This window comes from Oreochromis aureus, linkage group 12 (assembly GCF_013358895.1).
Source record: "Oreochromis aureus strain Israel breed Guangdong linkage group 12, ZZ_aureus, whole genome shotgun sequence".
NCBI lineage: Eukaryota > Metazoa > Chordata > Actinopteri > Cichliformes > Cichlidae > Oreochromis > Oreochromis aureus.
In genome coordinates, this window is record NC_052953.1 from 9,525,768 (window position 1) to 9,550,194 (window position 24,427).

The 24,427-nt window shown below is 39.4% G+C and overlaps 2 protein-coding genes and 5 non-coding genes across 9 annotated transcripts; 3 read left to right on the forward strand and 4 right to left on the reverse strand.

Moving 5' to 3' along the window:
- Nucleotides 1–377: 377 nt before the first annotated feature.
- trnac-gca lies at nucleotides 378–449 on the reverse strand. Its single transcript has one exon. It is a non-coding gene; the product is annotated as a tRNA-Cys (tRNA).
- A 1,005-nt stretch (nucleotides 450–1,454) lies between these two features.
- Nucleotides 1,455–1,526, forward strand: trnac-gca. The gene has a single exon. It is a non-coding gene; the product is annotated as a tRNA-Cys (tRNA).
- A 966-nt stretch (nucleotides 1,527–2,492) lies between these two features.
- trnac-gca lies at nucleotides 2,493–2,564 on the forward strand. Its single transcript has one exon. It is a non-coding gene; the product is annotated as a tRNA-Cys (tRNA).
- A 171-nt stretch (nucleotides 2,565–2,735) lies between these two features.
- On the reverse strand, nucleotides 2,736–2,807 carry trnac-gca. Its single transcript has one exon. It is a non-coding gene; the product is annotated as a tRNA-Cys (tRNA).
- Nucleotides 2,808–3,488: 681 nt separating this feature from the next.
- On the reverse strand, nucleotides 3,489–3,560 carry trnac-gca. Its single transcript has one exon. It is a non-coding gene; the product is annotated as a tRNA-Cys (tRNA).
- Nucleotides 3,561–4,155: 595 nt separating this feature from the next.
- Nucleotides 4,156–11,220, reverse strand: LOC116326281 (cyclin-G2-like). 2 transcript variants are annotated; one of them, XM_031747484.2, is made up of 8 exons: nucleotides 11,049–11,218; nucleotides 10,411–10,533; nucleotides 10,148–10,285; nucleotides 9,789–10,039; nucleotides 9,579–9,657; nucleotides 9,401–9,499; nucleotides 6,792–6,994; nucleotides 4,156–4,995 (listed from the first exon to the last, which is right to left on the reverse strand). In XM_031747484.2, exons 2-8 carry the CDS (start codon nucleotides 10,531–10,533, stop codon nucleotides 4,884–4,886), a joined length of 1,005 nt encoding a protein of 334 aa, XP_031603344.1. In that variant the 5' UTR covers nucleotides 11,049–11,218; the 3' UTR covers nucleotides 4,156–4,883. The 2 variants fall into 2 exon arrangements, with proteins under 2 accessions (XP_031603344.1, XP_039476558.1); XM_039620624.1 differs by lacking the exon at nucleotides 10,148–10,285 and having other exon boundaries at nucleotides 11,049–11,220.
- Nucleotides 11,221–11,315: 95 nt separating this feature from the next.
- Nucleotides 11,316–24,427, forward strand: LOC116326286 (coiled-coil domain-containing protein 158). 2 transcript variants are annotated; one of them, XM_031747498.2, is made up of 22 exons: nucleotides 11,316–11,919; nucleotides 12,002–12,059; nucleotides 12,764–12,903; nucleotides 13,216–13,403; nucleotides 13,529–13,638; nucleotides 13,718–14,012; nucleotides 14,104–14,156; nucleotides 14,683–14,793; nucleotides 14,937–15,018; nucleotides 16,349–16,564; nucleotides 16,708–16,944; nucleotides 17,052–17,220; nucleotides 18,499–18,651; nucleotides 18,982–19,094; nucleotides 19,303–19,461; nucleotides 20,702–20,794; nucleotides 20,989–21,111; nucleotides 21,469–21,632; nucleotides 23,103–23,153; nucleotides 23,351–23,412; nucleotides 23,645–23,801; nucleotides 24,325–24,427. In XM_031747498.2, exons 1-21 carry the CDS (start codon nucleotides 11,787–11,789, stop codon nucleotides 23,758–23,760), a joined length of 2,826 nt encoding a protein of 941 aa, XP_031603358.1. In that variant the 5' UTR covers nucleotides 11,316–11,786; the 3' UTR covers nucleotides 23,761–23,801; nucleotides 24,325–24,427. The 2 variants fall into 2 exon arrangements, 1 of the variants encoding a protein (XP_031603358.1); XR_005615084.1 differs by lacking the exon at nucleotides 24,325–24,427 and having other exon boundaries at nucleotides 23,279–23,412; nucleotides 23,645–23,731.

Here is a 24,427-nt window from a genome sequence, read left to right on the forward strand (position 1 = left end):
ACTTATGTACCTGTGGTACACCGGGAGCAGTTTGGGTGTGTTAATACTGTTTCTCTCATATCATCATGAATATAACCACATTAACGCTCTGTAAGAGGGGTGTCAATCATAAGGCCCGCGGCTAGAATCGACCCAACAACAACTCCATTCCAGAGTACTGAAGAGCTTTTGAAAATGTTGACGAGGGCATACATTTTAGAATTTTAAATGCATCTTAGTTTCCTGGAGTTTTCTTTCTGTACAAGACTTTCTGAGCCACCAGTGCTACTTCATCAGTTCACTCACTCTGTACAGGTTTTGCTGTCAGATGGTAAATGCCTAACAGCCTCCAAATAAACAGAGTAGTAAATAGACTGCAGCATGCATGCATTTAACACAGGGGGTATCCGGACTTGAACCAGAGACCTCTTGATCTGCAGTCAAATGCTCTACCCCTGAGCTATACCCCCTATTCAGTTTATTCAATCTAACGTACTCCTGTAGTACAAACCTTATACTGTCGATTCTGATTGTTTGTTAAACAGTAACACATACAACGAGGCATCTGGATTTCAACCGGAGACAATCTAATCTGCAGTGCTCTTCCACTGAGCTATCCCCCCTGTGTATGACTGCACACAGTGTGGAACTTGAGGTCTCATCTTTCAGTTGTGGTTCTCTGGGCTTGTTTTCTAATGCATTCTGATATTTCATCTCAACACTCAAGCTCAAGTGAAAAGCAGGTAAAACCTGAGCAATTTATTAGTGTGAAAACATAATAAACGTTAATGGAATGGGTTTTATATATTGGGTTTTAACTGCTTGAATTTCCTCTGCACTCGCTTTAATACTTTTACTGTCTTTTTGATGCTGAAATGTACGCAAAACAAAAGCAAGCACAGGTCAGAATTTAGAACAAAAAATAAATGCTAAAAAGTGTGAGAGGAGCAGATCACCTGCTTACATATCATCATATCCTTATTGTCACAATAAACAGGGGCGTAATTTCCAGAGGGGTTATGACTCCCCCCGCAAGTAATCAGACCCAACCAATATAACCCCCCCAATAAAATTATAAATTATCCTGGATAAATAGGCTGTTGATTTTATTTATTTAGACAGAGAACTTGACCCCCCCAATGTTCAGCACAAAGTTACGCTGATGACAATAAAGCCTCTGCATGTCCTCCTTCTTTGGCCAGTGTTAGCACACTGGCACATTATTGGACAACAGCTGACATTAAGAATTTTATCTGCCTTTCAGAGATGTTTTTACAGGTTGACTGGCAGGAAGGATTTACTTTTACTCTTTTATAGAGAGACCTCAATGCTATTAGATTAATGAATCGGCAGAGTGTGATTTTGTCATCTGGCAGTCTTCTAAAGGAGGGGGTCTGGATTTGAACCAGATTTGAACTCTATAGTGTGTGCCTCTTAATGACTCTCTACAATAGCAGTGGTTGACAGGGCCTCCAGGGGGTATAGCTCAGTGGTAGAGCATTTGACTGCAGATCAAGAGGTCTCCGGTTCAAGTCCGGATGCCCCCTTTTTTTTTATATCAGAATTGCGTTTATTGGCCATGTATATGCGACATGTATCAGTGTTTAACAAACAATCAAACTCGACAGTATCAGGTTTGTACTACAGGAACTATATAGATAAATAGATAGATAGATATAGATATATAGTTTAAGCTAAAGAGTTCCCGTAGTACAAACCTGATACCGTCGATTCTGATTGTTTGTTAAACAGTAACACAGACAACAAGGCATCTGGATTTGAACCGGAGACAATCTAATCTGCAGTGCTCTTCCACTGAGCTATCCCCCCTGTGTATGACTGCACACAGTGCGGAACTTGAGGTCTCATCTTTCAGTTGTGGTTCTCTGGGCTTGTTTTCTAATGCATTCTGATATTTCATCTCAACACTCAAGCTCAAATGAAAAGCAGATAAAAGCTGAGTAATTTATTAGTGTGAAAACAATCTGCGGTCATACAAATAAAGTTAATGGAATGGGTTTTATATATTGGGTTTTAACTGCTTGAATTTCCTTTACTGTCTTTTTTATGCTGAAATGTACGCAAAACAAAAGCAAGCACAGGTCAGAATTTAGAACAAAAAATAAATGCTAAAAAGTGTGAGAGGAGCAGATCACCTGCTTACATATCATCATATCCTTATTGTCAAAATAAAGCCTCAGCATATCCTGCTTCTTTGGCCAGTGTTAGCACACTGGAACATTGTTGGACAACAGCTGACATTAAGAATTTTATCTGCCTTTCAGAGATGTTTTTACAGGTTGACTGGCAGGAAGGATTTACTTTTACTCTTTTATAGAGAGACCTCAATGCTATTAGATTAATGAATCTGCAGAGTGTGATTTTGTCATCTAGGCAGTCTTCTAAAGGAGGGGGTCTGGATTTGAACCAGATTTGAACTCTTGATCTGCAGTGAGCTATAGTGTGTGCCTCTCAATGACTCTCTACAATAGGAGTGCTTAACAGGGATTTCAGGGGGTATAGCTCAGTGGTAGAGCATTTGACTGCAGATCAAGAGGTCTCCGGTTCAAATCCAGATGCCCCCTTCTTTTATATCAGAATAGCGTTTATTGGCCATGTATATGTGCCATGTATCAGTGTTTAACAAACAATCAAACTCGACAGTATCAGGTTTGTACTACAGGAACTATATAGATAAATCGATAGATATATAGTTTAAGCTAAAGAGTTCCCGTAGTACAAACCTGATACAAAAAAGGGGACACCTGGATTTGAACCAGCGACCTCTTGAGCTGCAATCAAATGCTCCACCACTGAGCTATACCCCCTACAGCAAGCAGCTCTGCATCATTAACACAGATTCTCAAGAGAACTACAGTTGAACACTACCACTGAGCTTTACCACTGTAATCTTGAAACTGAGGCTCAAGTGAAAAGAAAGTAAAATCCAAGGGATTTATTTGACTAATAACAGTCTGGGTCTATAGGTAAGTAGTAAATGGCATGGGTTTCATACTATTTGAAGCTCCTCAAGGTACATATTTCTGAAATTAATCTAAAAATACTTTTAACGTCAGTGGTAAGAAGGACAAAACTCCATGTATCAAATCAAGTCAAATTCAAGCTTTAAAGAACATAATTTTAAATTTGGAGGTGTTAAGTAAATAAGTACTTAACACCAACATTTGGGTAAGTAAATCCCAAATGTTGATTCTGTTCATCTGGACGTAGCGTTTTCTTCTGTCTCAGCTGACTGCAGGTGTCCCCAACCTTACAAACAGTACCTTTGCACAATGACTGAAACTAGCTGTGAGGTCAGTTTCTTGATCATTCTGTGGGCTAGTTTCAGTCATGTCAGATGAACAGAATTAACTTTTTGGGTGCTCAGGGTAAGTTTTGTAGTGCATTATTATTTATAACAGATATATCATAAATATATAATACCATCAAGGCAAATTACTCATTTGCCACTGATTATTTTCCACAGCAATATCTATTTCATTTGAAGAAGGGGGCATCCGGATTTGAACCGGAGACCTCTTGATCTGCAGTCAAATGCTCTACCACTGAGCTATACCCCCTTTCTGAGAAGGTCACACTACACTATGGAATCTGAAGGCATCACTTGATTCTGTGACACAAAACACAGTAAACAGATAAAAATATTGAAAAATGCGCAAATAAAATGTGAAGAATCTTGGAGTTAATTTTGACCAGGATATGTCCTTCACATCCACATTAAACAAATATGTAGAACTACTTTCTTTCAATATTCTTAAAATTAATTAAAAAAAAAAATTAAACTAAAACCCTTTTCTCAGTCCTTCAGTTATCTGCCACTTCTCCATGTCATGTGTTGCATGTCTACTCTCTCCTATAGCTTTGTTCTTCTATTTTGTCTCTTCTCTTTCCCCTCACCTACTAGCCCAAGACAGCAGCTCGCTTCCTGTTAAAACAGAGTTCTTCTTCCCCACTGTCGGAAAGTGCTGCTCAAAGGTGATCATTTGACTGTTGGGTTGGGGGATTATTTATTTTTTTTGCCATTGTAAAGGTTGTAGGGTCTTTATAATACACTTTGAGACTAAAAAAAATCTAACTGAATTAATGTAAGAGGTTAAAATGTTAAGACTTGTACAAAAGCTCAAAAAGTAAGAAAACAAAAACAGAACAAAACACTTAAAAAGTATTTTTTTTTAATTGGAGGGATTATTACTGACCTTCCAACATATTTCACATTATATCTTAATACAATACACATTAAGCACCATGTTTTTTTCTTATTTTTTACATGTTATGTACATTTTTTTAAAACGTTTTTTCAGTAAGCTTATCTTGGTAAACATGAAAAACATTCACTGTCACATATTAAAAATCATCCATGCATTTACAGGCTGGTATTTTCCCACCACAACGTCATATATTTCACATTAGAATAACATTTGTTAGTTAGCACACTGACATCTGCAGAATACTGTGAATATGTGTGGCATATAATATATATTAAGAAACAATAAAAGGATGTGGATGTGCTAGTGTGTTAGCTGGTACTCAACAGTGAAGGTGTCTAATTACTGACATCCTAAAGTTGTTACTTGTGCCTCACTAGTTTTCCTGGAATGTGTCGAGTTTAGACACAAACAGAAGACATTCACATGTATTGCCATTGAGCTGCCGAGATACTGCAAATTTCGATTTTGCACTATTATGATATGTTTTTGTTTTTTAGTTTGTTTTACATCAGAATAACAGTAAAATGAATTAACACAGGCACTTAATAATCCAAACCCGTCACTTGGCATATATACGATACACGATACACAAGTGAAACACACAGGTCTGCCCTGAAATCTGTTACAGTTCAGGGGACAAATACACATCTGGTGTTACTGCACAACTGGGAGTCGTTATTCTCTGCAGCTGAGAAAAGTGGAAGGGAAGAAGGCTCCTTCACCGTCGCTTCCTAATGAGCCGCATGGGCTGTCCTCTCCGCAGCTCATGTCCTCACAGGAGTCCTCGCTACGAGACAAGAGAGCATTAACACTCAATGCTTCCTTTGTTTAATCGTTACAACCCTACTTACAGTCATTTTGAATGGGATTTAAGCAAAGACCCACTAGAAACAGCACCAGCACCGTTATTTTTATAGCATTTTCCAAACTGACTTTGATTTCATTGGTTACTGCTTGATAAAATCTTAATGTTAAACAGAATCTATTATAGCTGATAGAAAAGAAGGTTTCCTGATTTGACCTAAAATAAGGTTTTAAACAAGCAGCAACCTCTGCAGCAGAAAAACTGCAGTGCCTCTCGTGGCTGCGTGAAGCTGATGGTGGAATTAAGGGTGTGGCTGCTTTGCATAATAGGACATTGTCCCATCACAAGCAGCTTTAGTCAATCGCTCTGCACCTTGGGTAATGTGACTCAGTGAAGTGGAGTCTTCACTGTTCAATTTTAGTGAGTGATGTTGTACGTTTTGATGCATGCTCAGCCAGTCAGATAAAGCAATCCCAGAAAGTTGAATCTGTTCATCAGGACACAGCGTCAGAAAACATTACGTCCAGATGAACAGAATCAACTTTCTGGGATTGATGTTTTATCATATTTGCAGGTGACCTTCTACTTATAATAAGATTTTTGGGTGTGTGTTTCTGTCTACAGTTTGTAGATGTAGCTTCCCTGCTAGTGTGAGCAAAAAACATTAAAAAAATGAATAAAAGATAAAACATAATTGACACAGCGGTTGCCAAAACCCTTAGAATTCAGGTTCAAAATGCAGAGTCCTAACTCACAGAGTAAAATTAGTCTTTGGTTTTTTTTTTCCTCTGGAAGTTTCTACATTTCTACCACCATCTTTGCTCTCCGAGAGCCACGCCTCACTCTTTTAATGTCTCTGGTTTTGGTTTAGTAGTGAAATCAACTAAGGGCATAATGAGTCCAGAGTTCTATTAATGCTAACCATAACCTAATCGAAAGTTAATTGAGAATAATTTTGACTTCAGCACATATTTAACCAAACATTTTTACAATTCTGCTGTAAAATTAGACCTTGAAAAATGGCTTTTTGACTTTTCTTAAGCCATTTGTACACAGCAGTTCTGCAGGTTCTAACCTGCTGGATCGTGAAAAAAACCCAAAAACATACAGACACACACACACACACACACACACACACACACACACACACACACACACAAAGTATGCAGGTAACAAGGTTAGTACTGATATGTGAAGGACAAATTTGTGTTATCTGAATGCAGCTTTACAGATCCTCTTACAAAGTACATACAATAAGCATGTATGAAGGCTAGGTGGAAAAATAAAAGGCGAATCTATTTTTTCACCCGCTGATCCATCTTATCGTCAGTTTTTAATAGAGTTGCATCCATAGAGCACACATCTCTTTTTTAAGGCGCGTTTTATTTTGAGATTTGTGCATCAAATTATGTAAACTAAAGCCAGTCAATATGCAGGACAGAGAATCAAAGGATAAACATAGCAGTCTAACATTAACTGGGGCACTGTATCCTAGTATAAAGTCCGTGTGATGTTAGATTGCACTGATATGAGAAGAGATCGGCTAAAACTCCTAAGCGTTCATTGCTATCAACTGTGCTGTTTCCTGTAGCTACCTCTTCTAAACCACCCAGAGTATTTCCATTAATGTGAAAGCATTTGCTGTGTGCTACACATGAGCTGTGGAAAATATTCTGACCTAATTTTACCAAAATTATCCCATTTAGTTTTCCAAGGAGCCCAGAAACCACCCTAGAAACCACTAAACACAAAGAAAGTAGAAAAGATTAACTGTTAACCTCTCGCTTTCATCCCAGCTCCTCTCGGGAATAGTTGGCAGACCGGGCACACTGAAGTGACTAGTTTGGAGATTCTGAGCCGTCCTCCTTGACACGATCCAAACAAGCTTTTTGTTATCTGGTTTGTTACATTCGCTCGAGCGGTACTCCACCATGCACTTGGCCACATGCTCCTTCCAGTGGAGTAGCTCACTGTCACTGATCTGAAGAGAAGAAGAAAAACAGGAAACATCTGAGAGGTTACAAACAGGATTAGCCTTAAAATATATATTTTTTTAACAGTTTTCCCATGCACTCTACATGCATTTGGCCAGGCAACATTAAGTCATACCACATTTTACAGTCTCTACGGGATTACCCCGGCCAAACTGCAAACAAGTTTTCCAAACACAATTATCTTTAAAAATATAACAGGCTGTGTTTACACACCAGATACAGGTGCTTCATGTGGGGGGGTAACATTTACTCTTGACTTTTGTTTATAGGTTAGACTTTTAGGTTAGACTGGATTTTTAAGGGTTTTAAAAGCATATTAGTGGTCACCATGTCTGCTGCGAAACATTGAGAGGGGGCACTGTATTACCTGTGCACTCTTACTCATTTTTTATTTATAGAAAGCATAAATATTAATAAACAACAATAACCAGTAACCGACAACCAACTCTCTTTAGCTCTTTTCTGATGCTAAAAATTACACATTGACAAAATTACACTGCCAAAAGGCCTGCTAGATAATGGTAGTTACTTAGCCAGGTAGCATAACAGTGGATGTGTATAGTATATATGTCAAAATACCAAAGATTAAGGGAGAAACTTTGTCCGCTGCTTGTAACTTTTTCAGTTTTAATAAAAATTAGACTTGTTTTGCAGTCATTTCTGGTCCCACCGTTTCTGTTTGGACTTTCATGCTGAGTGGGGTGAGGCAGCTCCTCCAAACACAGTGATAGGTGAAACAAACAACATGTTTTTGGCTGGAGAACAAAAAGTTGGTGCCAAAAGGGTTGGAAGTAGAGCTGGGTGATAGAACGATAACGATATGTATTGCGAAATAACCTTTTCTCGATAGAAAAATGAAACTACTGCGATAGACCTCATCTCTCTCTCTTCCTCTCTTTAAAAAAAAAAGAACAGCCAATCCAAATTAAGTAGCGCATAGCCGAACCAATCACAGCCGCAGCGTCACGTCACGTGACTTTTTACGTACAGCACAAGTGCCAAGCCGCACATGTGTATTTGTTTGGGAAGCAGCCAGCCGCCGTGCCGGCCGGTTAATAGAGAAAATGAGTTTGCCCGCTAGAGAAAAATCAACCGAGAGCTTGGGTGACCAGGTTACCGAAGAGAACACAGATGACGGTTCCAATGCCGGAGAGATTGTCGAAAGGAAGGGCCAGAGAAGTTCCGTAGACTAAAAGCGCTAATTCATCATCGAAAACAACCAGGAGAATCCCTGCGAAGCAACAACAGTCAACTGAATCGGCTTTCTCCAGCATCTTACCAAAAAGCTAAGAGACATAGCGACATAACGAATGCCATAGCTTACCGTCTTGCTAAAGACATGCTACCAATAAACACGGTCGAAAATGAAGGATTCAAGCAGCTAATTGAGGTAATAGCTAAGCTATACAACAAGGAGAGATTGAGAATTTCCTTTTAGTTCTCAGTTTATTTGATATTGACAAAAGTTAGTCAATTTTGTCTGTTCTTCTGTAAAACAAACTAAGATTTATTTTTAGAATTAATATTTTGTTTCTAAGTGGAATTGACAATTTAGTGGTCTGTTTTGTTTGTTCTATTTTGAAACTTAAATGCTTTAGCGGCTACCTTTTGTGTAGTTTGCAATATTTGCCTTTATTTATCTGAAACTGAAGTCTCATGTTCTTTAAGTACATCTGCCCTGTTGAACTTATTATGGGAAATAAATATTTAAATCAAAACAAGCTGCTGATTATTTCACATTTTACTTGTGAGCAACGGCACATTTAAATCTTACAAATATAGTCATTTGGCTTATATCGTGATATATATCGTTATCGCCTGAAATGAAAAAAACATATCGTGATATGAAAAAATCTTATATCACCCAGCTCTAGTTGGAAGAAAGAGTCTAAATATAAATAGCTTCAAATCCTCATTTCACAGCTGTGATAAGACTACAGTGAAACTGCCAAAACATTAAAAACCACAACATCATGGATGTGGAAGCTCATCTGGCTCCATCACAATTCCCGAGTTACTGCCCATTGAAAGAAAAAGAAAGAAAGAAAAGAATTACAAATGTGACCTTGACCTTGGGCCAAAGTTGGGTGAAGACCCATTAGGTGATAATTATGTGCAAGCGTGATTAAATAATGACCAATACTGTAGCAGGAGTCGCAATTCTTGTGAATTGTGAACAGATGTGTGGATGGATGACGGACTCCTGACTCATAAGTACAGTAGACCTTCAGCTCAATGAGCTAAAATATCATCAAACAAAATTTTTCTTATGAAACGTACACTATAAAAACTAAAAACTAAATTGATAATACCCTTGTTACTAACATATTATGATGGAATAACACTGACTGTTTAAGAGAGGATTTAGCTGTCACGCCCTAATCTCTTCATACCTTTACATGTCTTTGGAACTGCTGGACAGTCTTCAACAACATGACTGACTGGAGGGCTTCAAACTCCTGAGCAATGAGGGCCAGCGCCAGCACGGATGGCTGTGAACAGGAACAGATTAATTAGTCCTGATACTCCAAACTAATGCTGCTATGCTGTGAAAGTGTCACCTTGTCTTACTTTTGCTTTAGAGAAAACAAGCCGGCATAAGCAGGCTTTTAGCTGGGCTTCCAGTCTCCCAATGCTTGGGATCTCCTCCCTTAAAATATAGAGGGAATCCTAATGTGATCTGCTAGTACAAGCCTCAGTCAGCAGTAACTATTTGACCAGCTCCAATCAGTCTGGAGCAGCATTAGCAACAAGAAAAAGTAAATACAAAAAAATATTTACCTTCCAGCAGACAGGGACGTGAAGGCTGAGTAGTAGAGGTGTAGAAAGGTTAAGGCTGTCACTGCTTTGGGCTCCACACTGAGCTTCTCTGAGATGATCTTCTCCATACGACACAGGTCTGACACGGTGAACTTGCTTTGGCTGATGCGAATAAGCTCATGAGTGGGTGAGACATTGCTTTCCTCCTCAACCATTTTGGCAGCAATGTGAAGACAGCAAACTCCGATACAGGGCAAATGCTTAGGCTGCACCTATCATCAACAGAAATGAGCCAAAATCCAATGAATCAAAGTCAAAGGACACTAAAGGACATTAAACATGCACAGTTGCAGTTTTGGCGTTTAACTTGGAATTCTTACTTTCATAATGGTGAGAAATCTATCAAGTAAATTGACAGCTTGAACAAAAGTTTGGGTGCAGTAGCCAAAGAAGCTGGTCAGGCTCCACAGTTCTTCCACTCTGGTGTCTCTGCATTTTGCAGATACTCCGCTGTGATTCTACAAATGTACCACTATATATTAGAAAGGCATCACTGAAAATAGCAGTCATTTTAGCAAAGACATATGCCTGCAAACACAGCTAAAAAAAACCCCACAAAAACAAAAGTAGGTCAGTGGGTTACCTCTGTGGAGGCAGACTCCATCAACTTCAGGCCAGTCTCCCTGGGAAGAAAGTTGTACTCTGTCGCACAACATGACTTCAACTCTTTTAAGAGCAAACTGTCAACGTCCTGAAGATCCCTCATCTGGAAAACAACACAGTGTAATATTTGTTTCTTATTTTCCATTAAAATCCAAGAGACTGTCAGAGTAAGCCTATGTTAACTGTAACTGTTGCCTCCTAAACCACACCTACATGCTGTCCGGTATCCCGAAGAAAAAATAAATAAATAAATAAATAATAATATATAACCTGGCGATCGTTACAATATTATAAGTGATTTATTAAGTGAATGCATAAAATATGTCGAAGCACAACAACTAAACCACCACCAAATCGAAGTAGATGTAGATATTTGAGCTAAATGACCACTGACCTGAAACTAGGTCACCGGGCTAATCCAAACAGGGAGATGATTACATATTACAGAAGGGGCCGAATTAATAGAGCTAGGCTATTTCCTTCTTTGGGGTTTTAGAAATTGTGTTTTGAAAAACAAAAACATCTATAATTGCCAAAAAAACATTCGGGGGGCGTCACCCACACAAAGTACTCCTGTGTAAGCTAATTTAGCTAGCGCTAATCAAGCAGTCGTTTTACCTTGCCCAGGAGCGGAAGGCGTGCAGGATAGTAACAGCTCCGTGACTTCAATTTAGATTTCACTCCTCCATGTTTCCATTTTGATTAAGATGATTGACGGGAAATAATAAAATAAGACCTCGATCACCGTCGAAGAGCGACAACCCCCTCCCCGCCGCCCGTAATAAACAAGCAGCTCCGGACCTGCTGGAGAAAACTACTTTAACCATCATGCATCTCTAGAAACGCAACGTCTTGCCTGTTTGCGTCACAAAGTGGCACAAAAAGGCGCCTGTTGGCCGATTACTTAAAGCCGTCGGCGGTAATTGTGTTTTGCCTCCTGTTTACGGTCACTTAACCGATAAACTTGTAGTTCACAGGTTCTGACTTTCACATCCAGTCTGTCATTATATTTTAACGGTTACACTCAAAGACCGCTCAACTACGTCGGCCAAATTAGCTACGGATTGGTGATGGCTCTTGTGGTACGGCACCCAAAGAAGAGCTGGCTCTTTTGGCTCCCAAATCGCTCTTAATATATTACGATCTGTAGCCTCATATTTTAGCTTTATTTGGCAAATTTGATGGGAGTTGGCTCTTCTGATTAGAGCCGATGCTTTTGCGCATGACACGTCACTACTACCGATGCTGTTTCCATGGTGATGAAACTGCACACTCTGGTAGAAGCAAGACTGTGGTGCAGTTGTCATTAGCAGGTTCTTGTAAATGTCTTAATCAATGACTTGACATAAAAAGAAGATGTCTTCCACGGGGTCCCAGTCCTCTGAGCCCCAGAGCTATAGGCTTTCCGTCAATAGTGGCACTAACGTTTTACGATACCATTCCACAGCGAAAGATAGAACAGCAACAGCGGCAGGAACTGGAACCGCTGGTAAGCTAAATAAGCAAAGTATTGCTTGTTAGTATGCTAAACTTTATTTCAGTAACTTGGACGGTTCCTATTTATTTTATAGATCCCCATGGTACCCCTCTTCGGTTGAGATTCAACAGTGTGACGCTGGACGAGCTGAGGTAACATACTCACCCAAACTTAACCCAAAGAAAGATAAACATTAAACTAAGACTAAGACTTCTTTCTTCCACTATATTGACTAAGACTTCTTTCTTTCACTATATTGACTAAGACTTCTTTCTTTCACTATATTGCACTGTATTATCAAGATTATAAATGTCCTGTCTCACAGTGATACTGAAAAGTAGTTCATGCATGTGCCACTCTTGGATGGACTGTTATAATTCCTATTAATCCGGCTGTTCTAAAAGCTCCCCGAAAAAGCATCCAAATCATCAAATCGTCATCCAAGTCACAGCAGCAAGAGTATTAACAGGGACTGGAAAGAGAGATCGCATTTGTCCCGTGTTAGCTCATCTTCATTGGCTTCCTGTTGAAGCCAAAATTGAATATCTTAGAGACCTCATAGTACCATATTATCCTAACAGAGCACTTCATTGTAAGACTGCCCTGCTTACTTGTAGTTTACTGTGCTTTAAGTAAAGTGGGAGGCAGAGCCTTCAGCTATCCTCTCCTGTGGAACCAGGTCCTGGTTTTGATGCATGGCAGTCTTCCTCACAGCTTTAACGATTAGGCTTAAAACCTTCTGTTTTGAAAAAAGAAAATAAATCAGGCTGTGCTGCAGTGGGCACTATTAGTAAACAAATCTGAACTGAATTCACTGTATGAGTTAGTCTAAGCCTGAGCTTCCATGTATTGACAGTGATGAGCTTGATCGCCGCACCAAAGAAACCCAAAGACTACAAGAAGAGGTGGAAAATGCAACTAAGGTGGTTCTGGAGAGATTTGGCGGCAGCTGTAGGTCACCTGGACAAAGCTGCCATGATATTAAACCTCATACCTGTGAGTACAAGTGTTTCCACACATCTTGTTTATGCCGCTCTAACTTGAAAGATGGGGGGGAAATGTGTTATCTAATGGCTTATTTATTATTGTTTTACAAAATCCAGAGTAGAATAAAATGGCTGAAAACCAAAGGCACAGAAGTACTGAAGCTCAAATTCTTCTAAGCTATTTTAGTCTCAGAAAATGTTTAAATCCAAATAACTAGCATGCATACACAGAAGGGAAAGAATTCAACATAAACAAACACCCTATCTTAACAGTGACAGCGTACGCTCTGAGTGTTTTAAACGTCTGTCGCTGTTTTGGCAGATGACTCTCTTGGAGATTCCTCCTTTCTTTCAACCCACCAGCAGGCAGTGACTCAGCCTTTGGTCTTTGGTCTGGATATTTTAAACCAGGAAGTAGCCCAAAGGGACATCAGCTCTCCTGGAAAGGAGGTGTTAGAAAATGCAATGGATGACTGCCTTCAGCAGCTGTCAGACTTGCAGCTCAACAAGGTTCATATTTTTATTGCATCCATAAATCCTTTGGAATAGTTTGGTTATGTATGATGTGAATAGCAGAGGAGGGTAGTGCACTTTCTGCATTATGTATCTTTTATGTTTCATCTCCTCAAACACAGACAGTTAATCAAGCTGAACAAGAAACATGCTGTCCTCAGAAAGCCATCACAAACCTGAAAACTGAGCTTCATAAAGTCCAGATGAAGAATGATGCCCTGTCTGACCTGAGGTGAAAACACAGATACAGTTTTACATATATAAAATAAAATGCCTGAATCACTTTGACCCACAGATCTTTTGATTTTTAGATTAAAGGATTCGAGGAAACACGTTGATCAGATGGAAAAGATGCTGTGCTTGTTGGAAGAGCTTCAGAAACTCAAAAGGTCGAGGGACAAGAAGCTGCAGGAGATGGAGAATGAGGCAGTCGTGCTTAATAGGAAAGTTGAAACATTGGAGCAGACCATAAAGGAGGTGTATCATACATTGGATGGGAAACAATCTGAACACTCAGTCACCGGCACTAAACATGGGAACCGCGAAACGCAGCAATTTTTTCCTAATGAACGACTGAACGACAAGCTACAGGGGAGGCCTTTTTTGGTAAGTGATAGCATTCAGTAGAGTACAATAATGGGTGTATTTTACAAAAAAAATATGACTTGTGATTTTTTTTCTTTCTGTTTCATATCAGTCAGAAGATCAGATAGGGAACAAGGAATACAGTGGAGCAATTGAACAGGAAAGGTATATAATTTTCCTAACTAATCAATGAATTCTGTCATTTACTGAATTTCAACAACTGCCCATCAAAGATTCTTAGAGCTGGGTTTGTCAAACCTGTTGTACAAAAGCTGAAGATTTTCCACTCACTCACACGAAGTACAAAGTAAAGCAGCAAATTTACATGATAAATTATCAGAACGTTTGTGTGTGATTTTTGCCATAATTTGTTTCACTTTTGAAGAATATTTATAGTATAAATACCAACTTCAGTGTAACAGTTGTTTTTTTATTTCTCAATGGAGCAGCCAGTTTAAGTTATTCCGTTGAAAATATGCTCAAACATAATGATTGTCATCTTCTTGTCAGAAACAAAATTGAGAAATTCTTGCCTTTAGTGATTAACCAACTCTTTATTGAATAATAGCAATTGTTTTTATTACTTCTCTTTAGTTCTTGTGTGCCATCAAAGTAACAAAGTAAACTTAAAAAGTTGCTGTGCCCTACCTTAACCGTGTAAATAACCGCTGTGCAAAATGTGTCAACTTAGACTGGAACACCTCATTTCAACTCTTGGCCAGGAGATGGCGATGTTGACTGACATACTGAGCTCATCAAAAGACAACAGCTTCAACTTGTGTGCCAAAGTGGAGTTGCTCAAGTAAGTGGCTGTCAAAAAATGTGTCTTCTTTTTATTATTCATCAGGTAGTTTGCAGTGCAGCGATAACTCCCTGCTGGTTTCTGTATTACTGTAAACCTGTCAGACAATATGAGAAGTATTCACTCGTGATTTGTATACCCAGAAAACTCACCGAGAGACCGCCCTCATTGCACGAGTATCAGGCCAGAGAATTGGAGTCAACCATTTCCAGCCTTAAAGATAAGGTAAAGACGATGTTGAAAAGATGAAGTTATTAAGTCAGACAGATTTAAATTAGCTTCCCTGAACCGTGCTGCTTGGATGTGGAGAAGCAGCACCAGTAAATGGCCAGTACGTGCGTCTTTTTTATGTGGTTTGTGAATGTATTTTGTCATGTTGTAGGTTTGTGGTCTGGAGCAGCAGCTAACTGAGGCTCAGACGCAGCTCTTGAGTGCTCAGCGAGAAAAAGACAAATCATTGCAACAGGCAATGGAACTTTATTCTCAGCTTAAACAACTTAAGGTGTGGCACCACAGTATGCTTCTGTGCATAAACTGTTATGTCGGTGTATTAAAGTACAGTGGTTATGCCGGATTAAACTTTGTGTCAAGTTTAGGTAAAATTATGTAATTTATTTAATCTGCTTGTGAAACTTCTTTAGATGTAGGTGGGAGCGGTCAAAGACAATTAGCAAAACCAGAAGGAGGCTTTTTATAAATGGATGGATTTTAAGGTTACTAAGGCAGTATAAACTGAGCCTATACCACCCCTCTTGTAATAACTAATATTTTCATACTGTTCCTATGTACTGCACCACCATCTATACAATAGGGCAACAATTTCCTTTTTAGCAACTGAAGTTTGAACATCCTGACTGATCATTAGGCCTTTCTGTAATGCCAATGCTAGAAGGCTGGAGTTCATTGTTGCTATGAGGCAGTATGTAAAAACCAATGCAACTGGGCATGCAAATGACAAAGCAAGAACACTATCCAAGAGGCCTGCTTTGTTTTTTTGTTTTTTTCTGGCTTAAAGTTAGCCTTTGGGCATTAGCTGAGGATGAAAGCATGATTTTTTTTATCATATCATTGAGGTAATGAGCCTGTGTTACCTCATTTAAAAGAAGTCTGTGTATTTTCCTGTTATTTGATAAATAAAATGTATTGCCAAAGGTTGAGGAAAGGAAATACAGTGTTTTTTATACAACTCTGGTGATTTTTGTCACCCAAACAAGTTATTTAGGCATACACTGATCATATCTTGGGTGGGCAATTGCTATCTCCCGCTTGGCATTAGTGTTGTGTAACGTATAAAGTTCTTTCCCACATGCCATCTAAAGACACAAAAGCTAATTTGACTCAGTAGTTGTCATTTCCAGTTGGCTACTTAGCCCATGTGGATTCAACAAGGTTGCTGTTAATTTTGGCCTCATGATTTACTATACTCACAATCTTATTATGTAAGGGGCAGTTCTCAATGTTCAGAGAGGGTTGCCCTAATGTGTAAAATTCCAAAAGATTATAATTTTTGCCCATTCCAGTACAGGCAGCTCACTGTGCTTCCTGCTTTATCTAGAGGTGCTGTGACCAGCAGCAGTGTGAGCTCCAGGAGGGATTAAAGGTCCTTCGGGGGCAGCTGAAGGTGACTAAGGAGCAGCTTCACCAAGCTGGGGAGGAGAAAACCCGCCTAGAGGCCCTGCTGGAGCAGAGGGACCATGAGGGAAGGAAATCCCAGGAACTCCTGAGTGAGAAAGACAAAGAACTCCACTTAAGGCAACAAGAAACTCATCAAGTAATAAACTCAAGAAAATGTGTTTGTGTCAGGTGCTTTTCTTTCTTTAGAGAGAATATTTTTTGTGTTTTTTATTACTTTTTGTTTTTGGGTGATAACCACCTCTCCGTTTTCAGTGAATTCAGGCTAAAATATCTTTTCAGCATCTTAACAGGTTTAAAGAGGCTCAGAGTCAGTGCCAGACCCTGCAGATAGAACAAGAGACATTGAAGCTGAAGCTGAGTGACAGAGAGAAGACAATAGATCTTCTCAAGTTCCAGATCAAGAGCAGCATCCAGATGACAGTCCAATACAGCCGCACCATCGATGATCTTCAACAGGAGAACAGCCTCCTCAGCAACCAGCTCAACCAGCACAAGCTGGAGATGCAGCAGCTAAGGGTCAGAAGCAAATTTTAGGTCAAAGCACATTTTTTCCCCTCTCTTTTTCCTGTTGATATGTCCTAATGCCACATTTTCTCTTTTTTCTATTACCATTTGCCGGTAAGGCTGAGGTAGATCGCCATAAGTCACACCTGGCGGCTTTAGAGCATGAGAGACGACAGCTCGAGGCCTCTGTGGCTGAGCAGAGCCAGCGCATCCGGGAGGAGACTCTGGAGAAACAGCAGCTTACCACCCTGCTGGAACTGCGACGTGTGCAGTTAGTCAGCCTTACTAGTGAGTTGAATATACCCTGTTTCACAATCAGTGAAATAAGATGACTGGTTAAAGCATAGTCTGATGAAAGTTTAAAGATGCTGTTCAGGTGATTAACGATGATTGTGCTGACAGTAATGATCAAGTGATCTGTGGTTAACACAAACCTGCTTTTTTTCTTATTATTCATTCCCTTTAAAGAAAACTGTGTAATTAACCAAATTGTGGTTTAGGAGAATTGTTACACTCTTACTATCTGTGACATGCAGTTTGTCTCAAACTATGCAATAGAATATCTTAAAAAAGGCTTTAGGTTTTGTAAGAGAGGCATTCCACTCAGACACTCAGCCACTCAGACACTCAGACTTTTAGCAACAGCATTGTAATCTTGCTAAGAGTCTGATTTCCAGGGAGAAAAAAGAGCTGTTTAAAAACTTCTCTTTGAGAAAAGCCAGCAAATAGATTAAAGTTATTACAGTTACATTCAGGTGTTAACCAATGAAATTGAATTTAATTTAGATAGCACTTAAAAATACCTTCTTAGTAAGCACAGAGAAGTGTTTGAAGTTCTGTGCTTGATTACCTTGAATGATACACCCTACTGACTTGAGGCTCTGTTCTGTTACTGAGTGGGGAGATGGATAGTTATATATGCATTTGTTTTTTTTGAGCTTTCGTTTTAAGAGTAATTCCTGTTCAAATTAAATCTCTTTCACCAGGGTGACCTTGTTCTCTTGCCCTCCCAATAGTACTAACATAAGTATCAGTGTCCAGGTTAAAAAAGATGTGTGAAATGTGCTGCAGAGTATAGTAAGCTGGCAAAGTAAATCTTTACTATATTCAGGGTTTTCCTGCACATATCAATGACCCTCACTGAAGAGAGCTTAATTTTCTAAATTTTAAAACACATTATTTCTTATGAAATGCACAACAATGACAGGAGAATGCAAAGCATTTTGTTAAGTGTAGGAACACTGTGTAAACCCTGTATAACATAAGCTAAGCATCCATCTATGGGTCGTCTGATACCTCTAATCAATAAACCGCTGAAGTCAAGCCTTCCATTCACCAGGAATTACTGTGTAGACCATGGAGGTGTTTCTGGAAAAACTTTAGCTCTCCTGGCTTTTAATCTAATCAAATTATCTTCTTGTCCTGCTGTGTTAAGAAAGCAAAGAATTATGTTTGGTATGTTTACACTGTTAACCAAGCCCTTCTGTTGTGGTGTGTGTTTGCTTATGTGTTACCATCTATTTCTCTCTCTGGACGTAACACGTGTTTGTCCGGGCACGATTTCAGAGGAGCACAAGGAGCTGCAACGGCTGCACAGCTGTAAGAACGAGGAGCATGAGGGTGTGGTGCTGAATCTTCAGAGTCAGATAAGGAACGCCCACGATGAGCTAGATCAGATCCGGAGCACCTTGGGGACCCTCAAAGGGGCTGACGGACATGGTTTGATCAATATTTATAATTTAAAATGCAACTTAATTAAAAGTCTCTGAAGAACTGCCTGTGATTTTCATATATATTTGAGGTGTACAGATTACAGTGAAGTACTTTCACGTTAGCGACCTTTAATATCACAGAGACATTTTGCATTCCAGAGAACAAAAAAATTAATATTAGTGAAATGTATTCAATTCACTTTCTGACCTCCTGTGCCTCATTTCAGTCTGAGAGATGTAATCTGTAATCTACCCACCCTGTAATCCACCCTAAAGAAGAGCTCTGTGATTATTTATGTTGCCATCTTTCTGTCCCATGGGTTTGACTCCACTTCAGGCCTCCAGGTAGCCTTGGACATGCAGAAGGAGATAACTGCCAGGAGAGAGCAGGTGGACTCGATGCAGAGCAAAATTCAACATCTGGAGGAGAAAGTGGAGAAGCTGCATCACGTGAGCTTTTACCATGTTAACTTTTGACAAGTTAGCTCTTGATGACATAGCAGTCAAAATGTCTTAATCAGTAGTCTTCAAATATGCAACACTATACAAATGTTTTTTTTGTTGTTGTTGCCTTTTTTGCAGTTCATTTTTTATACTTTTTCCAGTTCTTCACATACATCTGAACTGAGATAGGCATTTACTCCATGTTCTCTTCCAGGAGAAAGACTACCAGAACTTGGAGACCCAGCGTCAGCTCCAGGAACTCACCTTTGTCAGGGAGGAGAAGAGACAACTTGCCAACGAGCTCGAGGTGCTTCGCTCCAAAGATCAACAGTTAACAGATAGGATCAGTGAGCTGGAGGCAATCCTTCACAAGGTGGCATTCATTTACACTTCATTTTAGTCATGACACAATTTTTGACACCTGCAATTTTTAGAAGCGTGAATATGTTGGTGACTGCCTGAAACATGCAGACTTTTGAGTGTAAGCAGTGTGCGGTGAAGAATAAATATTTTGAAATACACTTTCTCCTCAGTTGGTAACTGTTTTCTTTTTTATCTGTTTCCTTTTTCTGACAGTCTTTAATAAAATCATAAAATGCTCTTTACTCTTCTAATTATGGTCTAAACTTTACTGGACCATTGTAACACCTTGATTCTTTTCTTTTCAGCCATCCTGATGTAGATTTGCTGCTGTGCTTGCGATCATTGTCCTGTTCCATGACACAGTACAGCCAAGCTTCAGCTGACACATCTATGACCACATATTTGATTTTAGAATACTTTAACATGCAGAGGAGTTCATGGTCGACTTAATGACTACAGGTCCCATGGCTGCAAAACACGCCCATTTCATCCCTTTGACACTTGGCATGAAGTATTTGAGCTGATAATGCTCTGTTTGGTTTTGTGGCTGTGGATTATGGCAAAATGTTTCCACTTTGACTTTGAAAAACATCGTTCTAGAAGTCCTGTGGTTTGTTCAGATTTCACTTAAGCTGTGTGGCCTGTTCTTTTTAGAGAGAGGAAGCTTTCTCCTGGAAACCCTTACAAACAAGCCATACTTGTTCAGCCTTCTTCTAATTGTATAGTCATGCACCTGAACATTTAACATGCTAACTGACCTGTAGAGTTCGAGAGGTAGCTTTTGGGTTTTTTCCTATTTCTCTGAGCAATGCGCAGTCTGACCTTGCTGGGGCATCCATTCATGGGATGATTTTGGCATTGCGTTAATACAGCTGAATGCTCCAGATCAGCAAACTGCCAAAATTCTGGTTTTATACAGGTGTTCAAGTCTGATGATTAGAAAATCCAGTGCATTTTGATTAGCAGCACCTGGCTGCTGGCTCTTATGGAATAGTACATAATGCGCCCCATTTACATGATGGGTCCACATGCTTCTGTTAATGTTCATTATTCTTTTTAAATAAAAATAAATTAAAAGATTCTACAATTGGTAGCATTATATTTTCCTGTTTCCCAAAGAATTATTGTGTTCCTTTCGAATTAAAAGTTCAAAATTTTGTACAGTCAAGTAAAAAAAGGAACTTTGTCAGTCCTCTTGTATCTCTGTTTGTGTCCCAGTGTGACCGCATTTTCTTTTTGTATTTCAAAAGATGTCGGAGAGCTTTGCAAACTGTCAGGATTTTATCCAGCTGCGGGAGCAGGAATATTTCCGCTTAAAACTACAGCATGCCCTCGACTTGAAGGTAAAACTGTTCTACATAATTAGTAGGACATAGCTTTTTTATAAGCAAGAATATGCTGTATTCTATGTCTGTGTATAGAAAAAACACAATAAGTGCACCATACTAAGCTTCTCAGCTGTGCGTTAGGCTAGGCTATCATTTTTAAATATTGCACATCTTTCAGTGGGTGACATGACCACATTTGTTTTCTGTAGGAGCTCCAAGGTCAAAATCTGCACGCAGCTCTGAAAGTGTGTCCACCTGATCTGGACTCCCTGATCCCATCTGCACACACTGCTCCACCTTCCTCCCAGCATGCCTTCAACGCCCAGATGAAGGTACAGTGAGAAACTCCCTATATCTCGCCTATCCCTCCTGCTTCCAGTCTGTCAAGTGCTTGTGTGAATCATTTTATTTGGCTGTACAGACACAAGCTCAGCACATCTGCTCGGCCTTTGGATTGCATTCCTGGAGCTGGGAAAGAAAACAGACTGTAAATAATTTCACAGCGATGAAATGCTATTTGTGTTGGACTGCTGAGACAGTTTTATGTGTTTTTATTGATTTAATTCAGATAAAAGAAGACTGTCCCATATATTTTGATTTCACTGTTAAAATTGAACATTTGAACAAATATTTCACCAAATATCGCTTCATTTACATTGTCATGCACATTGTCTTTTTGGCTGCTGAAGTCAAGGAGGCAGCTGGAGAGCCCCGCTTGTGAGCTCAGATCTCTTGACAAAATCCTGCGAGGAGGGATTTTGGAGAACCCTGGACCACACACCGATAACAGCATCACTGGCAGCAGCTTCCACAGGAGGAGGTCTGCACCAGAGAGAGTACACAGAACCGCATTGTACGTCTGGCTCAGTTCCCACACACCCCAAGCATTAGCTTCATTCTTAGGGCGACTTAGGTCACATATGAAAATCATGTGATATTACTAAGTGAGCAAGAAATCATAGATGAGCAATGCATGGTGAGTGCTTTCACTGACCACACAGTTTCAAAGGCTATGTTGTAATATAAAATTTAAAAAATTTGCCTTTTATAATTCAAACGCTTGTTTGTACCCAAATTTCTGCTGTAATCTCATATAGGCAAGGCAAGGCAAGTTTATTTATATAGCACAATTCAACAACAAGGTGATTCAAAGTGCTTTACAGAGACATTAAAAACAAAATCAGTGTTTCAGCTGATCTGAGGCTTTCTGGGAGTTTGTTCCGGAGCATAAAAGCTGAATGCAGCTTCTCCGTGTCTGGTTCTGACTCTGGGAACTGATAAAAAACCGGATCCAGATGACCTGAGGGATCTGGAAGGTTCATACTGGGTCAGGAGGTCACTGATGTATTTTGGTCCTAAACCATTCAGAGCTTTATAGACCAGCATCAGAACTTTAAAGTCTATCCTCTGACGGACAGGCAGCCAGTATAAAGACCTCAGAGCTGGACTGATGTGGTCCACTTTTTTGGTCTTAGTGAGGACTCGAGCAGCAGAGTTCTGAATGAGCTGTAGTTGTCTGACTGATTTTTTAGGTAGACCTGTAAAGATGCTGTTACAGTAATCAAGCCTACTAAAGATGAATGCATGGACTAGTTTTTCCAGGTCCTGTTGAGACATCAGATCTTTTATCCTTGAAATATTCTTGAGGTGATAGTAAGCTGATTTTGTTATTGTCTTAATGTGTTTTTCTAAGTTTAGGTCTGCATCCATCACTACACCCAAATTTCTCGCCTGGTTTGTGGTTTTAGGTGTATAGATTGAAGTTCTCTGGTGACCTGTAATCGTTTTCTTTGGCACCAAAGACTATTACTTCAGTTTTGTTTTTGTTTAGCTGGAGAAAATTGTGGCACAACCAGTCATTAATTTCCTCAATGCATTTACCAAGAGCCTGTACAGGGCCTCGGTCTCCTGGTGACATTGTGATATATATGTGTGTGTCATCTGCATAGCTATGATAGTTTATTTTGTTGTTCTTTATAATCTGTGCCAGTGTGAGCATGTAAATCTTAAACAAAAGGGGTCCCAAAATGGAACCTTGGGGAACTCCACATGTGATACTTGTCTGCTCAGATGTGAAGTTACCTATTTATACAAAGTATTTCCTGTTTTCTAAGTATGTTTTGAACCAGTTTAGTGCAGTTCCTGAAAGACCTGCCCAGTTCTCCAGTCGTTTGAGTAATATGCTGTGGTCAACTGTATCAAATGCTGCACTGAGATCCAGTAAAACTAAGACTGACATTTTTCCACTGTCTGTATTCAGACATATACTCTCGCTATACCTCACTTTACCCATATTGTAATATTTCTTTTGTCACTGACGCAGAACTGATCACGGCGATACTGGATACAAACTGAGGAGAAATACCTTCAGCAGGTAGGGAAAGTGCCTTTTGTTTTTGTTTTTCTAAATATTTTGCATGACTTTGTGAGTGTGACTTGCCCTAAGGCTGTGAGATTATCACACCATATAGCCATGTGACCTGTTACCTCTCCTGTAAGGCCCTGCAGAGTGCTACAGGCCATGTAAAGCGATGTAATGAATCTCTGTTTGCACACACACACTGTGTACAGCGAGCTATGTTTCCTGAAGACAGCTGAACCAGATGAGAAAATAATCAAGTCCTTCAGTCAGAGTGAGTTTTATAAGCAGTTTTTATTTAATATATCTAATTTCTTATTACTCTTTTTAGAAGCATTAATTTATTTTACAATTTTAGACCTGCAACAGTTGCTTGTCACTATTAATTGGTCTTGGTCGATGTTATTTAATAGATAGTTTAATAGATAACTCTAGATAAGGTAAAATAGACCAGTTTAATAAAATAAGATTTGGTTTAAATCTGTAACAGACACTCTGCTTTTTAGGCAATTTTATGTTGATACCAGAGACTGCAGTGAGGGATACTTCCTCACCACCGCTACTCACACTGGGTCGCAGGTCACCAGTCCACTCTCTCCTGACCTCTGACCCAAACAACTAACAGACACGCCAAAATGCTCCCGAACCTCTCTTCTTTTATCAGTAAGTTCTTAAAGTTCTTAATGATCACAACTGAGCAAAACTGAGGTCATTCATACAGTAGTCAGGAACAAACCAAGCTGATTTGGAGACTTTTCATTTGAAAACCGTTTCCTGCTGTTGATGACAGTTACATTTACATTTATAGTTACATTGTTTTAAAAAACATGTTACAAGCATTGTTCACTCTACATCGATATCATGACAAGAGTCACCTGTTTATACAGATTGAGTCTTTTATAGTTTATTCTTCTAATGGAAAGATCAAGGCAACCATTTCACAGTCTTTGAATGTGGAGGAAAGGCTGAATAACATCAACAGCAAGAGTCATGTAGATAAGTCAGTTACAGATGAAAAGAGTTTTAGGGTCTTGAGTGTGACAGCAGCTGAAGTCCAGTTCAGCATTAAAGGCTATTAGACTTGTCCTTTAGCATCACACAGCAATAACGCTTAACATGCAATTGTATTTCTGATTGATCATAATCGGTCAAATATCATACCTTTATGTTCTTTTTTGTCTTACAGATACCTAATTTTTCAAAGGTCACAAGAATGAACTCTGACAGCAGAAGGTTTTGAAAAAACAATCAGCTGTATTATCATGTTTAAATAAAGTGCTTGAAAAATG

Excerpts from the sequence above, each read along its gene's own strand:
- LOC116326281 (XM_031747484.2), bottom strand. The coding sequence starts at position 10,533 with ATGAGGGATCTTCAGGACGTTGACAGTTTGCTCTTAAAAGAGTTGAAG. Across the intron at positions 10,286-10,410 it reads TGGAGTCTGCCTCCACAGAG|AATCACAGCGGAGTATCTGC; the intron begins GTAACCCACTGA and ends GTACATTTGTAG. Across the intron at positions 9,500-9,578 it reads TTGTTTTCTCTAAAGCAAAA|CCATCCGTGCTGGCGCTGGC; the intron begins GTAAGACAAGGT and ends TCCTGTTCACAG.
- LOC116326286 (XM_031747498.2), top strand. The coding sequence starts at position 11,787 with ATGTCTTCCACGGGGTCCCAGTCCTCTGAGCCCCAGAGCTATAGGCTT. Across the intron at positions 12,060-12,763 it reads GTGACGCTGGACGAGCTGAG|TGATGAGCTTGATCGCCGCA; the intron begins GTAACATACTCA and ends ATGTATTGACAG. Across the intron at positions 14,794-14,936 it reads GCCAAAGTGGAGTTGCTCAA|AAAACTCACCGAGAGACCGC; the intron begins GTAAGTGGCTGT and ends TTGTATACCCAG.